A 21,972-nucleotide genomic window follows, 5' to 3' on the forward strand; every position below is an offset into this window, starting at 1 on the left:
AATATCCAATAATCATAGCATCATTCATCAGATTTGAAACTGACTTTGTATCAGATACAGCATTCATGTCCGCTTTAAATGAATACCAGAAACCACAGTATGAATGGGAGGAACCACATTACCTGTACATGAATGACTGCAGTGTCCTCCCGAGGTGCGACTCCGCTGTCCCTGGCAGTTACTTTGAGGGTGTAGTACGGTTCAACCTCCTGGCTGAACAGCTCTGTTGTTCTGATGTCTCCACTTTTACTGTCAATCTCAAAGTGTCCAAGATCATCGTCTTCATCAAAATCAGCTGGAAAGAGAAGTATTCAGGACCTTAATGATAAATGGCACACGGCAGTAAATGTGCATACTGCACAGGTACCACTCTCGACTCACCTGTGACCAACGAGAAGGTAACCGTTCCATTTTCTCCCGCATCCAGATCTTTGGCAAACATGTTTGTCACCAAGGATCCTGTTGGCAGCCCGGCCCAAATCTGCAGTAAAAAGAAAAATATGTAAAGTGTATAAATAACATCTAGTCTCAATCACTACTCATCAACCACACTGCTCACTTTAAAGATTCTTATCTGTGGGTTTGTTATCTGAGTCTGACGACTTCCCTGCCTTTATCAAGTCTGTGCTGCTGTATTTTTCTAGTTGGTCTGTGTCATATCATTATGGCCACAGATTCAGACGAGAAGAGAGACTTCGGAAAACCTCAGGAATCATCTCATCTAATGGAAAATGTTACTGTCAACGCTCTGCATGAGTGTGCACACACGTCGGCCACGTAACGTTGCGCTGAGTCATTTAAAATTATGTTATGAGACAGAAGCAGCTGAAGTGTTGATGTGAGTTGATGCTGGTAAATGGGACACTGGTGTATCCCGACTCATCAGCAGGGAACAACCCATGACAATTTACATCTTGATGCTCTCGACCACCAGACGCCCCAGCAGGATTCATTCTTACCTGCACATTCAGCTCTTTGCTGGCAGGCAGGTGTGTAAACTGCGGAGCGTTGTCATTGATGTCCGTGACCAGGATCTGAACGCTGGCGGTGGCGTTGAGACGAGGGTGACCCTGATCTGTAACCATCACCTTCAGACTGTGCTGGCTGTGCTGCTCCCGGTCCAGTGCCACCCAGTTGATGATTTCCCCTGGATGGGCGCAGAGAAGACAGAATAAGGTGCAAAACTGCACAGTAAAGCACAAGATGACATTAAGATGAAGTCACTAACGTGAATGTTTTTACCTGTTTTAGCGTTGATGCGGAAGAACTTCCCATCTGAGAGCAAGATGTAGGACAGCTGGGCGTTTTTCCCAGAATCCTTATCCACAGCTCTGACTGTTCCTACCAGGCCTTGAGGCGACGCCCCCTCTGATACAGTGAAGTAGTAGACCTCACTGCTGAACACTGGAGCGTTGTCATTGACGTCCAGCACCAGCACGATCACTGTGGCTGTAACCGTGGCGTTCGCCAGCGAGGCCTCCCTGGACGTGGCCGACACCCGAAAGCGATACACGGATTCTGTCTCGTAGTCCAGGTTTTGGGAGAGATACAACCATCCCGTCTTCGGGTGAACCCGAAACGGAGCAGGAGGGAACCCGGCTTCCGCCTCCAAGGAGTAGGTGAGTCCTGAGTTCAACATGTGAGCTCCGCGGGTCCTGTGCGCCCTCACCTGGATGACCCTCGAATCTTTACGGTATCCCTCGCCTATCTCCACCTGGTAGACTAAAGTCTCAAAGGCCAGGCTGTCCTCAGCAGCGGTGCGGTCCACGTTGACTGTGAGAGTCAGAACGGAGCTCAGGGAAAGTTCACCTTCATCTTTAGCTACGACTTCCAGGCTGTACCTCTGCTGACGATCCACCTGTAAACTGCGGTTTAATGTCACCGTCCCGAGGTTGGGGTCAATGGCAAACGTACCATTCCTGCTACTTCTCAGGTAATAGCTCACCCTCCCGTTGGCACCACTGTCATAGTCATGCGCATGAGCGATGAACAACACAGTTCCTGGGAGGGTGTTCTGGGACACTGTGATGGTGTCACTGAGTTTGGCGAAGACAGGAATGTTGTCATTGATATCAGCGATAGTGATGTTGACTTGAGTGGTGCTGTAAACGGGAGACGTGTCGGTGTAGGACTGAAGAACCAGCAGCGCGTACGGCTGCGACTCGTGGTCCAGAGGTTTGATGTTGCTGATCAGGCCGGACTTCGGATGAACTGAGAACAAACCCTGAGGATCTCCAGAAGAGATTCGGTAGGATACGGATTCTCCAGAGTCTGAGAAGACAAAGAGTCTTTATTGATGAATGAACGACGAAACATTACAGGGTTGGTTCACCAAGAATACAAACTGCATTTTTAAATTCCCTCACTTAACTTCAGTTGTGATGCTCGCAGCAGTGAAAAGTGACAAATCAGCATCAGCGTATCATTTCAGTTCCTGTATCTTAATTTTACACAAAAAACAGTGTGTGCTACATATTAATCTTTATTGTGTTATATACTGTTTTGCACAAGAAATCAACATACTTTCCCAATTTATGCTAACAGGAAGTTGTATAATAATGCACCACCGAAAGGTCAATTAAATCCATCCATACATCTATGATGCATAGTGACCTTTGTGAGTAGGCTGTACATTATATTGTCACTTTTCCAGTGTGAACACACACACTACACACAGCAAGCTTCTTCCATAGAACACACTGTCAACAGTTTTTTTATTCAGAGTAACGTAAGGTGTTGAAAGATGAGCAATTTCTTTAGATCCAATTCACCTCTATCGTATTAGGGAAGAAGCAAAAATCTCAGAGACAGATATTTCAAAACTGTCAGACAATGAATAAAACCAAAACTACCTGCATGGCTAAGAACTGTAAAACGATTAACATACTGCATCATTTAGTTAACACTGAAAGTAAAGATTCAGAGAAGGGAGAATAGACAATATCATAGTTGAAGGTAAATGCAGTAACAAGAGGGAGTTGGTTTGGGAAGGTGTTCTGTTGATATATTATTGTATATACATATTGCTATATACGAGTGTGTGCAGGAACATAAGGCTGTGCGTGAAGGTGAAGAAAAAAGTGACAAAAAAGAAAACAAATGGGATGAAAGGGAGAAAAAAATGAAGTCTATTTACACTCTCTCTCCACATATTATCTCTATTTTTTTGTGTTTCTGATGTATGTTTCATTATAAATTCACGGTTACGTGGTGGAGAAACATAGTACATATAAAACATTAACACACACAGCTCACACACTCAGTAAAGCAACATTAAGTAATTACAGTGCAGGCCAGCAGATCCTGTTAATCCCTTCCAAGTGTTTGTGGCACCTCAACAGTGACAACAAACCACTGAAACAAGCAGAGAGCTTAACGGCGCCCGACCCCTGTCAAACACGCCCAATTCTGTTGTTTCTACTTTAAGCTGAAGCGTTAATCTGCTAATTGACTAGACAACCTTAAATGACTGTCTAGTGTAGTGGAGGGGACTGAGTGGGGTTAGTTGCACATAACAAGTGGACTATGAAGGGATAATCCTGGAAAACATGGGAGCTGTGAAATCCCTCCAAAGAGAGAGGAGGCTGAATGGTTTATGATAAAATATTAAAACAGAATAAAACCTGCTGTATCTCCTTCACTCAGAATCCTGTTTTTCCTTTGCATATTTTAAAATGTTGTTCACTTTTACCTGCAACTACATCATGTAAAATCATACAAATTTAAATACTGATACAACAATAGATATCTTCATAATAACAATGACAAAAAAAAAATCCTACTCCACTCCACGTTTATGAGAAGATTATCTTTGACCTGTAAGAACACCGACACAACATGTGGAACGATCGTCTCGGACCCCTTTATCATCTGTCATCTGCTCCTGAGGCTAAGGAGGATTAAAGATTAAACCGCAGCACTCCTCTTTGCCTCTTCAAGTCTGCAAAGAGATTTGAGCAATGACAATGATCGCTCAGTTGTTTTTTTCACAATCATCTGTCAGGACAAAGCCCGCTTAAATACGGCTTTCCTGCAACATCCAGAGTTGGAGAAATTTGCTCTTTAAATCAGTTTAGTTAACTTCATTTCAGTCATTTAGTTTGAATTGAACTGGGACCATGAGAAAAGTCAGTGTTATTAGAAGTAAATAAATACTGTGCATTTGCTTAGGCTCCTCCTACTTATAAATCAGCTATAAGACGTGCTCTCAATGTGGTAGCAAGAGTTTTTACATGAATTTCAAGACTAAGTGTTCATTTTTTTCACACCCACTCAACTGAAACTAAGTCTCAGAATCACCCGACAAGCATTTCTTACATTTCTTTTAACTACGAGAGGAAACTTGCACAGACATAAAGAAGAAGTGACGTTGCTTTCAACTGGGTCACTGAGGCCATTTACAACACATGCTTTGCTGTTTTCCCCCCTCTCATAAAACAGCAGCCCCCCCCCGCCCCTCATAAAACATCAAGCCAGTTTCATTTTAATCAAGAATATGAAAAGAATCTTTTCCCTCACAGTCCCGCTGTTTTAACTCAGCCGGGTATGAGGCGACAGATCAGATATAAATGCTCTTTTGTGGTTTAATATATTTATACCTCGCTGTGTGGAACCGACTCGGAAGGTAACATGAAGTTGCAATTAAACAGGATTGTGCAAACTTTAATTCTTTTGATCTAGAACAGTGTGTGTTAAATGTGGCTGCCATTTTAGTTGAATGTCCTAATTCTGAGTGTGTAATTTCATTTATGCTCATGAGAAACCTTCTTAGAAATTATAACTTATAACTCTCAAAGTTGCCTGAGAATCATCAAGCCACAGTGTTTTCGTATGAATCCATCACCTGATGTGTACAATAAAGTAAATAAGCGGGACATGGCCCGGAAACACACACTCACCCGCTGGGTTTATGGCCTCCACCGCTCCCACAGAGGTCCCTGGCGGCGCATCCTCGGGCACAGTAAAGGTGTAGCGTGACCTCTGGAACACAGCTGGAGCCTGAGCGCTGCGTAAGACATTGATGGTGACCTCTGCTGGTCTGACCGAGGTCAAGCCCTCCCCATCCTGTGCTGTTATCGAGAGCTTCACGCCGGCTGCGCCCAGGTGGGTCAGAGTGGAGGACACGAAGAGCATCCCTACGGTGACAAGTTAAGTTTCAGTCATTAAGCTTTCCTCATTGAACCAGTTAAAAGTCTCATTGAAATTAGAGCAAAACTGGTTGATCGCTGCTTCCAGCTCCTTTAATGTGAGCATTTGCTGATTTTCAGTTTCTTATTACTGTAAACTGAATATTTTGGATTGTTGGTTGAACAAAGCAAGGTGTTTAAATACGTCACCTTGGGCTGGAAAATTATTCCAGGGATTATTGACTAATTTCTGGCATTTCACAAACTTTAAATAGAAAACCTTTGCCAGATACATTTATAATGAAAATAATTTAAAATTTAAAACTTCCTTTTAAAGAAATGTCTGACCAAAAATATCTGGCTAAAAAACACTATCAAAAAAATAAACTACAGACCAACAATTCTGGACAAAAAGAGCACAAATAATATCCAGTTAAAATGTACATACAGATAATTTGAAGTTTCAATGACCATGAAAATAAATTAAAGCAACTCTTTCTATCTATTTTCCAAGCTGATTTATTTAAAATGTCCTTTGTTTCTGGCTAAATTAGTACATCAGTAAGAACTAGGGCTGCACAATTAATTGAAATATAATTGAGATCGCATTATGGCCGAGTGCAATATCCAAATCACAGGATCACTGCAATTTTTTGATGAAGGTAAAATGTGTCACAGCATTGTTGTGCATTGTTAGCACCATAAGCATTGTGATGCCTACAAATCATTTTCTCCAGACATAAGGTGTCATAAAACAATAAACAATACTGTGGAATCTCCTACAGGGAGCTCAGAGAATCTAAAATACTGTTGATAGCGTATCTGGTCATGTGCAGGTACAGCAACCTCACACCCTTAAAAGCAGCTTACAATGTTAACCTTTCTCTCTTTAGTTAAAATTTTATTCAGTGTGACATTGTGGCTTATCTTACTCTCTAAGCTTTGGGCTTTCTGCACCCCTCCTGCTGAGCAGTGACACCGCCAATCATATCAACGGGACTTACTTCAAGTAAGCAGTTGTTTATCCCTGAATACTGGGCGTGCCAGTCACACAAGTTACTTACTGACGAGAGAGTGGATCTACGCCACAAGTCGCTGAAGCTTGAGACATCATCCAAACACGGTGTAAAAATACTGTGAGATACAACAGTCGAATGTTTTGCAAATCCCTGTGTTGCTGATTTGATTGTGACAGACTGACTGGCTGGAGAATGTACAAAGAGTACATGGCTTAGGTATGGTGGCCCTGAGGGTCAAAACACAGCAGTATTTCACAAAACACATCAACAAATCACAAAAACACAAACACACACAGATTGGGACAGACAAAGACGGGAAATGTTGCTTTTCAGAAATGTTGTTGTGTTAAATTTGTTAACGCAGTCTGAACTGTTTTCTCTTTTGTGTTTTTGCCTCTCAGGGCCACCGTACTTGCATGAGTTACGGAAAGATAGATAAATCAAGCTCAAGGAAATAACTTTGGCCCACAAATAACTTTAGGATCCACTGCACTGATCTTGAAAGAGCTGCACGTTATTTGTTTTTTTGTTTTCTTTTCACTCCGTCAAAAACAAAACAATCAAACGATAAAGCTGCTGATGATTCTGTGTATCTGTACCTAAATCCCTCACGCCTGCCTACCTGTCTGTTTATCCAGTGCGAACAAACTGGACATGTCACCGGGGAGGATATCGTAGGTGACCTGTCCAAACCTGCCGGAGTCTCGGTCAGTGGCGATAACGTTGAGGATTTCTGTGCCGGGCTGCGCGTGGCTGCTGATGCTCATGGTGTACTCGTCGGGGTTGAACACCGGAGCGTTATCGTTCAAGTCTTCTATCTCAATGTGCACGTAGGTTTGAGCGCTCAGGCCTCCCTGAAAATGGAAAAGTAAGAAAAGAAGTTAGTTTTGTTTTTTGTTTTTTGTTTAGGAGCCTGATCCTCTGTATGATCACTGTGCAGGAAGTCACTCATATGAAAAGAAAGGCCTGGTTTTAGAGTATGCCGAAAAAAATGACCAATCAAAGAAGCCGCTCACTGGATCTTCAGCTTTGACCAGAATGTCGTGGACTGTCTGTCCCGCGTCGCGATCGATATCCTGAGAGACGCACAGCTCTCCAGTCTGGGGGTGGATTTGGAAGAGGGGGTGTTGGTCCTGCTTGTCAAAGCCATCAGACAAAGAGTAGAGCACTGTGCCGAAGTCTGGGCTGTCTGCATCTCTGGCAACAACCTAAAAGAAAAGTAAATAAAAAAAACCACAGTTAAAGATCCTAAACAACTAAAACACGATCATGAACATCTGAGAAGTGATAATGAAAAAACACAGACGGTGTGTTCAGTGTTCACCATGAAGGTTGTATCTGAATTTCACAGATTAGACTGTAATTGCATAAAATGACTGACATCATCAAATAGCAGCCTTCAGACTGCCTGCTGTGGTAATATTTCAAATAGAGATTCATCCTCAAAGGGTTCTCCCAAACCGAAAGGAGGCCACCACATTATTGCGCTTTGATCAAAGACACGGCTTTTAACTTTTACATGGAGCATAATCAACATTAAATATCTTCTTTCACTTTGTTGTGATTTATATTTAACTGTAGCCAAGATGAAAATAAATAATAGTAACAAATGTTTAACTTTCTATTAAAAAGCCAAATGGCATCTAAATCTTTGAGAAGCTGGAACAAGTGACGTTTGGACAATCTTCGCTTGATAAATGGTTTCCAATGATTAGTCATTTCCCAGAATAGGTGTCCAGTAATTTTCTGACTAATTATTTCAGCTCCAAAGTTCTATATACTAGTTTCCATATGTAGTATGTTTCAAGTTGACAATTCATTCACTGATTATGCATAATGAAACTCATTCAGTATCTTTGTAGTATGTTATGTCATCTTTCATTAACAGTGTTGCGACACTGTAGTAACAGCGCCATCTGTCAATGTTTAGCTGTAGCCTCTGTCGTAACTGAATCAATGTACTGTATTCTTGTTCCGCCTGAAAAGGTCAACGCAATAAAAGCATTAAAAAAAATCCCCATGATCAAAGGGTGAATGAGCGAGCGACACTACGGCGGAAAAACAAGAAACAGCCACACCGCCGAGTGAAGACACGTCTCAGATCCGACAGAGCTCTTTCATGTCTCCGTGAGCCCGTGACAGGAGACACACTTTACAGACCAACCGCTCACTTTCCAGTCATAAAGATGATATCACCTCAGGCTGCATGAACTCTGATCAGAGGAAGTCGTAGAGACACGGGTCAAGGTCTGATTAGACACATAACACACCCCGGCATGCTTTGAGCCCACATTAGATCAGTGTGATTTTATGTAAGGTTACATGAGCTATAAAATATCACACATTAATATTCAGAGTCATGTTTTTAAGAGTATTGCTTGAGCATCCTAATCGTGGTCTGTGTCTTACTAATGATGGTTTTCGTATTGATCCGAAGCTGAGGCAGTGGAGAAGGTTATTTTATGGTTGTACAGCTGCCAAGAAAACAACTTTAAAATCCTGGATTTCTAATTATATCAATATAAAATCCTCCATAGCTGAGAGCAGGGATTCCATATTGAGGGACAAGGACAAGGACAATAATATACAATAATAACTGCATTAGTTTTGTTTGACCGCAGTCTTCCTGAAGGTCTCCTGTGTCTGTATTGTCTAGTGCCCTTCTGTTTGTTTTTGTTGACTCTTCTCTTTTGGCAATTGAAATAAATTTGACATAAAAGTACATATCTATAAAATGATATTCATTGTTAGAGGGTTCATCATCTGTTTTCTGTTGCGTCAGTGTGAACTGCACAAACCACACATGTACAGTTGCAGTGGCTAGATTTCTGAAGTCGCTTTTGCTGTTTGAGTCATTTATCAGGAAGAATTCCAAAATATTTACAAGTCTCCACTTCATCTGAGGATTTGCTGCTTTTCTTTTTTACTTAACAATACATTAAATATCTTTTGGTTTTGGACTGTTGAGGGACAACAAGAGCTAAATGTTTGTCACTATTTTGTTTGACTAAACTATTAATCTAAATAATGATACTGAATGAATGAATGAACAAATGGATGAATAATTAACAGATTAATCGATAATGAAAGCCGCCTCAGTAGCTTTCACTTTTCACTTCTCTTTTACCTCAGTGGTTCACCATCCTGTTTCTGAGAAATGGTCACTATGACAGACCTCTTGAGGATTCGCTGTTGTCCATCGTTTGCATATTAAAGGTGTATATGGAGCAACACCAATGTAACTGCATGTGTATAATCTACTGTTCATGAAGGATCTTTTAAAACAATTCCCAATTAGCTTGATCACTTCCTGTGACTCATTTTGCTTTGATTGAGTTCTTCACTTTTCTCATGGTGTTTTGTTTTGCCATCGAACAAAAACTAAAGTAACACACACTCCAACGTTCAGCCTGGTGCTGGATCACTATACAGCAAGGAGACGTCACTGAAAAACTAATTTTACAATTCATTTTTTTGTCCATGTTGTCCATTAAATTTACAGAACTTGCAGTGGTAAACACAACTTCTTTTGTAATGGGCTTCAGCTTGTGCCAGGCAGCAGGAGTGTGGTACCAGGCATCACATCTGTCATGTCAAAGCCACAGTGCTCAACTGGAAAGGGCGTGCGTGCGTGCGTGTGTGCGAGCGTGTGTGTGTGCGTGTGTGTGTGTGCGTGTTGTGTGTGTTTAGGAGGAACACTGAAGGCTTTGTGAATACAGACTGAAGGCTACTTTTGTCTTATGAGACGTACGAAAAAGTGACAGCAAAGACAGAGAGCACGAGATGTCGCATGTCCACAGTAGAGACTTGTTAAACTGCTCTGGTTCTTCTTCTTTCTTTTTTTTATAAAACCAAGCTCGTTGATAAACTGAGTAACTGAGAGGAGTATCAAGTCCAGAGTAAAGCTGTCCGCTGGACTGTGTCGTGGAGCAGCGGTACCATTACCACCGTAATAATACCATATTACCACTTCATAGTATGCAAAAGTGATTTTTGGTTGTCACATTAAAAGGTAAACGATCCAGTATTTCACAATAAAAGATCAGGGACTACAGTTTTGAATGTCTATGATGACTTCAACTAACATAGTGTCTCTTGTTTGTCTGAGCAGCCGTTGCCTCATCTGAATGGAGACCTACATTTCATACGTGTAGGCCTGAATAGGATGAGATAAAACTCGGGTCATTCGGCCTTCTTCTTCTTCTCTGTTCTTGGATGTAAACTGAATAAAAATAATGAAAAAATAATAATTTTGTAAAGCAGAACTTTTTTCCTCTGCTGTGTCCAATAGTCTCACACTACATTACATCTATATTATGAAAAAAAGATTATCAAATTTATCAAATAATTGATTTTTCAGGACCCCAGATGATCTCTTCAAAATAAAAAATGCCCCCAAAAAGGTTTTAAAACTATGCTGGGGTAGAGGCAGAAATCTCTGATCTTGGTCTGTGAGAAAGTATGTTTTTGTAATTTGTGTGCACTGATCCTTTAAAAGGAAATATTCTCCAACATACTTGTAAGAAGCAGCTTCCGGGGTCACTGTGCTCGGGTATGGACACGTTGTACAGCTGCTGCTGGAACACCGGCTCGTTGTCGTTGACATCCTCCACCAGCACAGTGACTGTAGCCGTGGATGACAGAGCTGGTTCTCCTCCATCTGTTGCCACCACCAGAAACCACACCTCCATCTGTGCCTCTCTGTCCAGAGATGCGGCTGTGGTGACCAGGCCCGACTCTGGGTCGATGCTGATCAGACCGTCCGGGCTGGACTTGAGGACGGAGTACCTGACGTCTGAGTTGACGCCTTCATCTGCATCTCGGGCCTGCATCTGGATTAGGGAGCTCCCCTGGGGAGCGTCCTCTGAGATGCTGATGACGTATACGTCTTTCTCAAACACCGGCTGGCAGTCATTGGTGTCGGCCACCTTCAGGAGGAAGACCGTCTCGCTGCTCAGGGGTGGGCTCCCAAAATCTGATGCTTGCACCTTCAGTTCATACAGATCTTTGTTTTCCCTGTCTAGCTCTGCGTTGACACACAAAGCGTACAGAAAATCATCTGTCTGCTTCAGGTTAAACTTCCCATCTCCTCCCTCAAGGGTGACAGTGACCCCCTCCTCCTCAAGGTCAGGGTCTGACACTGAAATCCGGGCGACATAGTCCCCAACTGCTGCTGCCTCTGACACCACGGCATCTCCCGTCTCACTGAGAAACAAGATGCTAATGGTGGGACTGTTATCGTTGATGTTGAGCACTTTTACACCCACAAAAGTGCTGCTGTACTCAGGCTGAGCCCCGTTGTCGCTCGCCCTGATGATCAACTCATGAAAAGCTTGGGTCTCAAAATCAAGCGGCTTGTTGAGGTAAACCAGCCCTGTGGTTTCATTGATGGAGAAAACCTCATTGGGGTCACTCTGGCGCCTGTTGATCTCATAAGTGATTCTGCCATTGTCGCCCAGGTCCAGGTCGGTGGCGTGCACTTGACAAACGGCGGACATGACCGGAGCATCCTCAGGCACCGAGGTGTGATATTCAGTCTCACTGAACACAGGCGGGTTATCGTTCTCATCCAGGACGTGGACGTTCACCTGAAGGGTCCCTGTCCTGGCCGGGATGCCGCCATCAAAGGCCTCAATGGTTAGGGAGTAATAGTCCAGTGTTTCTCTGTCTACTTTGCTATTAAGGATGAGATCCAGGGTCATGTGGTTCTCAGATCCGCTCCGATAATCCAGGTGGAACAACTCCCCCATCTCGCTCTCTGTGATCCTGTATCCCTGGGTACCAAACTCACCCACATCCTTGTCTTTAGCACCTTCAAGCTGAAACCGGCTCCCTGGGGGGCTCAGCTCTGATATTTCCAAGTCAACCACCCCTGAGGGGAACACAGGTGAATGGTCGTTCACGTCTTCCACCTCTAGTTTCACCTTGATCATCTCACCTGTGAGAGTGGCTGCAACGAATTCATACTTATCCCTGCTCTCTCTGTCCAGGATCACGGCTGTGGAGATGATCCCCGTGTCTGCGTCTATTTCCAGGTCTCTGAACACGTACGAGTCCCTGCTCTCTGAGATGAAGAACCCAGTACTTGGCTTCCTCAGCCCCGCGCCCAGATCTCCAACGATGGTTTTAGCGGGCAAGCCCTCTTTGACAGACAGTGTCAGGTTGAACACCTGTCCGCGTGACGGCGCGCAGAGCAGCCACAGGACGAGCGTCTGGAGGAGCCAAGCTGCCGCATTTTTGCGACCCATTCCTCCTTCACGCATGACTCAAGAACTCTTCCTTTGAGAGTCCAATTAAGGCTACATATTTCCCTGCCAGACTCACACTGACCACTCACGTTTTAGAGGACTTTTCCAAACAAAACCAGGTAAACGCACGGTGCATTTTCGAGCGCGGGAAAGCAGCCCGCAGTCATTCCCCATCACACTATTTCAGCGGCTTAATGTTGCGTGATTTTGAAGACTTGGAGTCCACACATCCAGGAGCGCAAATCCCCTTTGGCTTCTTCTTCTTCTTCTTCTACACATCACTGCACCGAGTGGCCACAGAGTCCCAACCGCGCCGCGGATGAACACACCTCCTGGCAGGCGGCACGTCCCACGCTGATCGGCTCCATCTGTGGACCTGATTGCTTAAGATTTAATTAGGCCGGGAGATTACCTTCAGTGCCGCGTGCTGACAGGTGGCATAGTATGTTTGACCTGTGGGAGATCACAAAGGGAGAAGGAAAGTGGAGGAAATAAAGATAGAACTCGTGGGGAATCTATTCTTATCAGAAAGTCCAGCTAATTCAATTTATGATTTAAGTCTCCTTATTTTGGTGAAGTATTTAGAAGAAATCCAACTTACTAAGCGGTTTAACGAGGTCCTTTTGGGGTTTGGCGCAAGGCCGTATAGTGTTAAAGTGGCTCCCTCTACTGGTACAAATGAAAAGGGGAACTGCAGGTCCTGCGCAGTACTGGAGCACTTGCAATAAACAAAATGTCAAGTAGATTTAGAGCAAGTGCAGTGATGAAATAAAAGAAAAAAAGAAAGAAAAAAATTGCTGTAGAAAAAACTTTGTTGTTGAATGAATAGAGTTTGCACCTTTACAGACACATACATACATTTAAGTTATGATTTTTCACCTCCTGTTTTTACTCTCCATTAATTGTTTAATTTTTATGTGTTTTCATGGAAATCAATCAGTTTGTCAACTAATAATTTCAGTGTATGATGCATATAATAATAAAGCTTCCAATTTAAAATGATTTTACTCCAAATTAGTTAAAAGTACTGAAGAAATGTGCACATTTAGTTTATAAACAGGAATCTCATCTCTACAAGTAAAAGAAAACTGAGTAAACATAACAACATAGAACATGTGTTCAAAATTACTTTTTAAAATTATTTTACATTCAGTGTTGCTGTAACATTGAATTTAAATAAAAAACAAATCAACTTTGACTATGTTGACTGAATGTGACATATATGTCAAGTGTTTTGCATCTGAATGACATCATTTATTTTACTGAGCTCAAAACAACACCAGATATAGAACATGTTAACTTCTATATCAGTGCATTTTCTCAGGATAACATATGAGACCTTTGAGAAGCTGCGGTTCATTCATTCCTTGGTTGCAGCTCTATACACGACTCGATTGTTACTGTGAGCCCCGGTTTTGCTCCTGCAGGCCGTAGTAGCCACACCATGCATCGTCCCACCGGTGCAAGCAGGAGCTGTAACCAGGCAACAGATGTAACCTGGGAACCACACCTGAGTAAACAAGCTGCATAACTACTGACTCTGCTTTTGTCTTGAGTTGGTTTGTTGAGCAAACTGAAAGAAATCTTGCCTCAGCAGCTTCACGCAGGATTATTTTCAGATCAACTTGAGTTGAAAAGAGATTTATTTTTTAAAAATGCCGTCTCATATTATGCTCTCGTACCAGTGGGATGACCAGGCTCTTGTGAAAAAGATCTACGACCGGCTGAAAGATGATGGGCTGCCGGTGTGGATGGACATAGAAGGAGGGGTGACTGGGAACATCAACGACGCGTAAGTACAAAGGAATGTGATTATATGGTTATATATGTTTTGACATATTGTCTTTACATCTCGGATATACCATGCATTATATACATATATTTACTCTTTAAACAAAATCCGTGTGTTTTGTTTTCAGGATGGCTGCAGGTGTGGAGGAGGCCGCGGTGATCTGTCCGGTCATGACCCCAGCTTACCAGGCGTCCCGCAGCTGTAAGAAGGAGCTGAACTACGCAGACAGCAGGGAGGTGATGATCGTGCCGGTCATGCTGGCCAACAACTGGGAGGCCAGTGAGTGGCTGGGCCTGATCACTGCGGGCCTGCTGTGGGTGGACTTCAGGTGAGGAGCCGTCTGAAAGTGACAGGTGAAAAAAAAAAGTTAACGCCCCTTCAAAGGGTTTGAGAGGTCATTGTAAATAACCATATGTAAATCTTATAATTGTGTTTTAATATCATGAAGATATCTCAGTATTTCTGTTGTAACTGAGGAAGTCTTCACACACAAAAAAGGAATGACGCGTTGAAACAAACAATCTGCCGTTCATGCCGTCATCTTCTAGAAATGCAGAAGAGGATGAGGAGCTCTTTGAGATGTGCCTCAGGTCTCTGGAGGAGGAGATCATGTTTAACGCCGGTCACCTCCTGGCGGTGGAGGAAGCTCCCAGAGAGGAGGTGGATGAGCCGGAGCCGCCAAAACCCCGCCTGAAGAAGAAACCGGGCCGAGGCTTCCGCCATGCCCTCTCAAAGCTCTACATTCACGAATCAGGTGCATGTGGACACTGAACACCAACAATGCACTTCGAAATACCACTTAGACGACTGCTTTACTCAAATTACAAAAAAACAAAACTTCTCAATTACCCAGAGCCACAAGGATTTTAGAGATACTGAGGCTCCCTTCAGATTTAAATACATTCAATGCCTATGACAGGATAAATACCAGCTGTAAATAGCATCAACATTTGGTTTGATATGATGGAAATCTTAAGGATAAAAACTGGTCACAGAACATTTCCCCCCTCATTTAATTTCCTTGGTACTAGATAATATTATTATTTTCAGGAAACATCTAAAGAAAACTATTAGGAAATTAGGAACCTGTAAAATAAATAATTATCATTATATATTAATATAAATATATACATTTTTTTCATAGTCCTCTCCAATGTGCCAGGAATACAAAATTTGGTAGAAAATACTTTATAAACCTTTATTTATTCTATTAGCTGAATCTAAAAAATGGAAAAATTACATCTAAAAACTATACAGGAATGTGTCTTTACTGACATAGGGGATAAGAGTTGTTTTTGAGAAACTAGTTCCAGTGAAAACTGTTCACAGTGAAGTCTCTGGAACATTGTGTAAACCATCCAGTAAGTAGAACATCATTTGTAAGAAGCTGTTGTTGAGGTTTTAAAAAGCTTTGGTGAGATATTCTTTCTGTGTGATGGTGTGAAGCGATGTGCTCCTGAGACTTGCACACTGAAACCAAACTGCGTGGTTAACAACGTTTGCATAAATACAATCTGTTATTATTAAAACAGTGTTATGCTTTCTCTTGCGTCATGACTCGTGTTTACAGATGAGCAGATAATCCACCCGACTAACGACAGCAGAAACACAGTGGAGCTCGATGAGACACCTGGAGATCACTGTCACTGGGAGGAGATCAAGGGTCACGGCTGTAAATACTACAGGAACATTGTGACGAACAGATACCTGGGTACGAACAGAAATTCATCAGGAATGTGAAAAATGTGGTCTTTATTAAATGGAGCAAAATAAATTTCACATTGCAAGCCAGAAAAAAAAAGGGGCAATGTTTGTTTCCAAGCCTGTACAACTCTCGAGTCAATACAAAATAATATTTTTTCTACCGCTTTTTCAACGCGCCGTCTCTCCCTCTGCAGGGTTTGACCCGAGCAGGGACGAGGTCCACTCCGAGGCCAGTCCTTCTGTGTCTGAGGAGTGGCTGCTTTTGGTGGACGAGACAGACCAGAGCCACCAGAGGGCCGTCATTATCAAGAACAAACACTCAGGGAGGTTCCTGGCCGTCCAAAACGGCCACCTCACTGGACTAACATCGTATAATCAAGACTGCAAGTGGTTTTTAGAATAAAGCAGACTGATCGATTCTTTTTTTAAAAGATGTGGTCGCCTCTGTCAAAGACACATTTGTTATGAAGAAATCTGCCTCATGAAAAAGCACTAAACAACCATAATTTGATGGGTGTATCTAATAACAGGAAGTTTGGTAGAAATAAAATTCAAAATTTAATTTTGTGACAACGACAAGCGCAACAAATAAAAAATAAAAAAAATCCTTAGAATCTTTTTCTCTTGAGGATCTCTGGTTTCCAGTTGATGGGATGGCTTTCTTCTGTCTGCAAGAAAAAAAACAAAAACAAAAAACAGATTTATCAAATTATCTGGGAACTAGCACAGAAATATAAATGGACTTTAAATATGATGGTGAAACTTACAGCAGTGTCGTCCTCTTTGTACACTTTAATGGTCTTGTCGGCCTCGGCGGTGATCAATCTGCTTTCGGAGTGGTCGAACAAGCAGGCAAAGATGCCCGACTCACTGTCCAGAGATCCAGGCTGCACAGCTGCATGAATCCTCTGGAAGTTGTAGCCCGTCCTCCAATCCCACATGTGGATGGTTCCGTTGTCAGCTAAAGAGAAAACACAAACGTGTGTGTGTGATGAGTCTTGATGTGTTCCTGATGCAATAATGTAACCACATCCTGTATAATCAAGTCAAAACTGACTCAAATAAAAACATATACCGACTCAAACGTCTATTATCTGTGTGAAAAAATGTACTTTATGGGAGGAAAACAACGATGTAAGTAGTTATTAATACCTCCAGACACCAACACGCCATCGGAGTTAACAGCCAGAGTGTTGATAATAGCGTTGTGGCCTGACAGGTTCTGGATGAAGTTGCCATCTGGGAACATCCACTGCTTGATGTTGTCAGCAGAACCAGACGCAAACGTGTATCTGTAAAAAAAAAAAAAAAAAGAAAAGAGGAAATAAACAAACTCTTTTTGTTTCTGTCATGGTGTCACTGAAGCATTTTGAACCCCTGGGGTCGAACGTCTTACTTTGCCTGATAACCATGTCATTCCAGTACAACTGCCACAAATATTCATTATGGCTTAACCTGATTCTTTAGTTTTGGATCAATCTTGTAGAACTACAAAAGAAATGTCCATAAGAAGTTTCAAGAGCCCATACTGTCTGAACAAAAATCCAAAATTCATTCTATTGAGAATGATAATAAAACATATAAGAAGCACGGAGACCAGCAAACATTTGACATATTAAACTGACATACGATTAGCAACAATTAATCGTATATCACTGGATTCATTCATTTCCAGTTGAGTGACTATTAAGTGACTAATAAATACAGCACTACACTTACTACGTGTTAACTTACTGTCTGGGGTGCATCACCAGAGTTCGGACGGACTTCTTGTGGTTGGTCAATGTCGCTCTGGTTTTTCCAGCGATCAAATCCCACAGCCTGATTGTTGAATCGTGGCTGCCTGCAAGAAGTGTGTGGGTCGCCAGTCAGGGATTATAATGAAAACAGAGCTATTGAGCAACCAACTACAGAGTGGAGACAGCAGCAATACCAGATCAAAATGAATGATATGGTTGATATTCTTAGATAGTTGTAAAATGTATTTACCTGTGATGATTTGTGGCTCTGCAGCTTGGCATCTCACTGTGGCCACAGTGTTGGTGTGGCCGGTTAGTGTGTGCACGTTAGCTTTTGTCCTGATGTCCCACACCTGTGTGGATAGAAAGGAAATCCAATTGGTCCTTGATGCCTCTTTACTTGAACATGACATTCAAAACATATTCAACAGCAATAGGACTTTAGGACTTTATACTACAACTTGAATGGACTGCACAGAAAGTTACACCGGTCACGTGACTCAACTGAACACTACATTTCCTCTTTCATGAAACAGGAGACACTAATGCTGTTTGAACTTGAGAGCACAGCACATATGAGTATACTAAGTGAAAATGCAGGTCTCTGTTTAGCTCAGGGCAGAATGAGTGTCTTGTTTTATTGTTCTATAAGTGGTAAAACGTGGCAGACGCAGATATCAGAAGTTCATTCGTGCTCATTCATGCCTATCATGAAGACCTGAAGACAAACCACGGTCTGGAAATCACAAAACTGTCTGACAATTTTTGAATTCCACTAAACTTTTATCAACATGGTCTGACTCACTTATGATACTGCCAATGAAAATATAAAATCCAACTTTAAAATAAACGTTCCTCCTCGTTCTGATCAAGGAACACAAACTGTGTGTATGACCCGTCTTTTCAAATAGACCCTGAACCTGACACGTGAAATTTCTTCATTTCAACACTTCACCCAAACATTCAGCACAGGACACGCAGAGTACAGTTTACCCTTGCTGTGGCATCCCTGCTGCACGTCACCAACACATCAATGGTTGGATGTAGATCTAGGTCATACACGGCGCTCAGGTGCCCGTGGTAATGCCTGATGACCTAAAACACAGATTTATATTATTGGGAGACATTGAAATTGTTATTATACGACCCATTCAAAGTTTTAAAGTGAATCCCTCTGAATAATCTCATTACAAGGGTTCTACCTTGTTGTACTCCAGATCCCAACATTTGACCTGCTTGTCTTCACCACAAGAGAACAGGTAGGGGCTGCGGCTGCTGACCGCCACACCACGCACTGTACTGATGTGTCCGGTCAGGGAGAGTTTTAGCTTCCCACTGGCCAAGTCCCAGATCTGTCACGACAAACAGCAGTCCAGTCATATTAGGATCATTATAGAAAACATCAGGAAAGCTGAAGAACAAAGGATGTGGCTGAAAGTGTCAAAGCGTCGGAGAGAGAAGGAGTTTTGACGCTTATGTTATTGTAATGTAATTGTAACTTTCATAACTAATTTATCTAAATATCAAACATGGTGGTTACACAATCAAAAATGACAAAGATGACCAAAGGACAGGCTTTCTGCATAATGAGTGTTATTATTTGTGACAGTCTATACACAGAGTAGTAATTGTTATCTTCTACTTTACTCACCTTTATGGTTCTGTCAGCTGACCCTGTGACGAACCACTGATTCCCTGGCTCCACAGCGATGGACCTCACCCAGCCAAGGTGACCACTGATGACCTATCGGACAAAACGCACTGCTGTTGAAAACAACACAGGGCACATTCCAGATGCAGACTTCACCTGGGTGAAATCAAAGAAAACACCACGTAAACTGGAAAAAGTATCTGTAGCTACCCGAAACAGTTTCCATGGTGGATGCCACTGGGGTTTGGGCATGGTTGGCGCTTTCCTCATGAGTGCAGAATTTCTGGTGCCGCCTCCTTCCATGAGCGACTGAAAATAAATTGTGATTTATGATTAGCTCTGTACTTCTTTCCGGGATATTTTACAGCCAGGATAAACAAGATATCACATCAACTGCACGTGGAAATCCTCTGCGACATACCACGGCGGTGGAGTGAGGGTGAGATCTCTCTATTCCTCCCGCGTGTCGATGGATGTCACCAACACTGGCTGCTGTGCGGCTCGCGTCCTGCCTGTCATTCAATAAATAAAACCGATTATTATTAAGGTTTACATGTGAGAAATTGTGCCAAATCCCGAAAAAGTACTTTACTGAACTTCTACAGTGTGGTGGAGGATAAAGGTTTACCTGGCTTGTGAGGGTGGCAAAGCCAATGCCATGGAATGGATCCCTCCATCACTGGGATTCCTGTGCATCTTTGTGTCGGTAGTCAAGGCCACTCCTGTTGAATGAAATACTGATGTGATACTGGCAACGCTGGTGCAGTTCAGTGAATGGGCGTGGAAAACTCAGAAAACATGCAACTTGGTTAAAATAAGAGCATCACACATACCAGGTCCAGAGGGGTACGCATGTGTCCCGGTGATCAGGTATTCTGGGTCATCTTCCAAGACACATTAAAAATAGATACATTAGTGAGAGAAAAAAAAACACTTTTATACAAGAAACTTACTTTAAAATCAGCTCAAATAAACTACAACTGCATCTGGAGGGATCAGCAGGTTTTGTGTGACTTTGAGGGAATACCAGAAACTATTTTTCATGTGACATTCACATTACACTTTGTAATAAACTATTTATCTCAATGAGTTTTTAAGCAATCTAATGCGATCATATTGTAGTTAGCATGCAGAGTTAATTTCCTCCTCACCTGGCTGTGTGTAGCTCTGGTGGCTTTGCATGCTGCCTGAAAGAAGTGACACTCTGTCTTTGCATTCCTTCAGGACAGGCATGTGTAAGACTGCTCCATACTCCGCTTTCAGTTTCACATCCATCTTTACCTTGTGGCTGCAAATACAGGAGACAAAGATGCATCTTTTTTTTTCCTCTTCAAAATAACACATGTAACCAAACCGGCGAACGAGATCAAATCTTCTCTCATAGCACTTCTCCAATCAACAAGGTACGTAATTTGCCCAGTGATGCCCAAACTTTTCCATAAAACTGTATTTCATTACACCACATACCCTGGTTTCCTTGCAAACATGCAAACTCTCATCATTTGGTCTTGTCTCACAGAAGTCAGTCAGAAGTCTGAACTTTCTGCTACTCGACATTATTTTCCATAATAAGATCCTAAAGATCATATGGTCTCTGTACCGCCCAGGCAGGTAATCAGAAAAGGGGTAGCACAGCAAAAGCCCCCAACATCAATATTATTAATCCAGTAGTAACTAAAGTTAACAAATAGATGTAGTGGGGTATAAAGTAAGGTATTTACCTCTGGGCTGTGGAGGAGTATAGGTATATAGTAGCATAAAATGGAAATACTCCAGTAAAGTACAAATAGTAGAGACCGATGAGAGTTTTAAAACCAGTGTAAGATTTGCGAACCCTTTACTGTACAGTAAGAAACAATAACGTTAAAGATGTTCTGCTGCTGGTTTTAATGTAAATCGCCAGATTTACCTTTCATCGTCCAGTGCGATGGATTTCGCATGGTCGGACACAAACATATCATGGGTCCTTTTGAGAGACCTGAAGACCAGAGTGTGGACCGAGTGCTTCTGGACATCCTGTGAAAGAAGAGATGTGTTTTAAAAAATACCGTATTTAACAGCACAAAGACGGTGACCTTTTTAAGTTTCCCAATCCTTTGCTGTATGTTATCCAAACAACAAAACGTAACGTAAACGCAACGCGTTCCAGTAAATAGCCGGACCCAACCCAGTGGCTTTCCGTGCGGTAGCGTCTGAGCGGGAGCAGAGAAAAAGCCACGAGAGGACTTCAAACATCGACCTACCTCAGACATTGTGGTGATAAATATCCTGATATGACACCGCAGGTGAAGAAATAACTATTTTCAGTAAATGTCTCTTGGCCACACTCGAAAATATATCACAAGCATGAAAACATGACCACCACCACTACAAACTGACGAATGAATGCTCCGGAAGTAAACAACACCAAAAGCAGTAGCTGGTCATTTGTCAGCGCCACCTGTCGGCCAGGAAGGCGAGCTGCAATTCTGTTAAAAATTTACTTTCTTTTCCACTTTTCCACAAGAAAATCTAAATGTCAACATTCTGCATTTTCACAAATGATATATTAATACAATGGATGTAATTGGAGTGAGTGTAACCTGTTGTGACCACCGGCCATAACTTGGTTTTCCTGCCTTGTGTACCAGGTCATGTTTGCCTAACAAAGCACGTGGATCAATGGTTTTCCAATCCTTCAGTGCGAAGAAAAT

The 21,972-nt window shown here is 42.4% G+C and overlaps 3 protein-coding genes across 3 annotated transcripts; 1 reads left to right on the plus strand and 2 right to left on the minus strand.

Annotated features, from left to right (window-relative positions):
• Positions 1 to 319: 319 nt before the first annotated feature.
• On the minus strand, positions 320 to 12,727 carry LOC147818497 (protocadherin-23-like). The gene is made up of 7 exons (XM_087176954.1): positions 10,663 to 12,727; positions 7,162 to 7,353; positions 6,768 to 6,999; positions 4,899 to 5,135; positions 1,243 to 2,271; positions 960 to 1,147; positions 320 to 481 (listed from the first exon to the last, which is right to left on the minus strand). Exons 1-7 carry the CDS (start codon positions 12,406 to 12,408, stop codon positions 320 to 322), a joined length of 3,786 nt encoding a protein of 1,261 aa, XP_087033080.1. The 5' UTR covers positions 12,409 to 12,727.
• A 1,206-nt stretch (positions 12,728 to 13,933) lies between these two features.
• Positions 13,934 to 16,292, plus strand: LOC111663311 (uncharacterized). The gene is made up of 5 exons (XM_087176935.1): positions 13,934 to 14,185; positions 14,313 to 14,513; positions 14,734 to 14,939; positions 15,756 to 15,896; positions 16,084 to 16,292. The coding sequence occupies exons 1-5, from the start codon at positions 14,049 to 14,051 to the stop codon at positions 16,290 to 16,292; spliced, it is 894 nt and encodes a 297-aa protein (XP_087033061.1). The 5' UTR covers positions 13,934 to 14,048.
• Positions 15,921 to 21,680, minus strand: plrg1 (pleiotropic regulator 1). Its single transcript, XM_023417476.2, has 15 exons — positions 21,523 to 21,680; positions 21,189 to 21,295; positions 20,431 to 20,567; positions 20,113 to 20,163; positions 19,908 to 20,001; positions 19,701 to 19,791; positions 19,490 to 19,588; positions 19,280 to 19,372; positions 18,831 to 18,980; positions 18,622 to 18,723; positions 17,879 to 17,981; positions 17,624 to 17,732; positions 17,042 to 17,181; positions 16,657 to 16,850; positions 15,921 to 16,557 (listed from the first exon to the last, which is right to left on the minus strand). The coding sequence occupies exons 1-15, from the start codon at positions 21,529 to 21,531 to the stop codon at positions 16,498 to 16,500; spliced, it is 1,539 nt and encodes a 512-aa protein (XP_023273244.1). The 5' UTR covers positions 21,532 to 21,680; the 3' UTR covers positions 15,921 to 16,497.
• Positions 21,681 to 21,972: the final 292 nt, after the last annotated feature.

The sequence above is a fragment of the Seriola lalandi genome, unplaced genomic scaffold (assembly GCF_002814215.2).
Source record: "Seriola lalandi dorsalis isolate HSWRI2012SDOR001 ecotype SW California unplaced genomic scaffold, Sedor1 jcf7180002054574, whole genome shotgun sequence".
In the NCBI taxonomy this organism is placed as follows: Eukaryota; Metazoa; Chordata; class Actinopteri; order Carangiformes; family Carangidae; genus Seriola; species Seriola lalandi.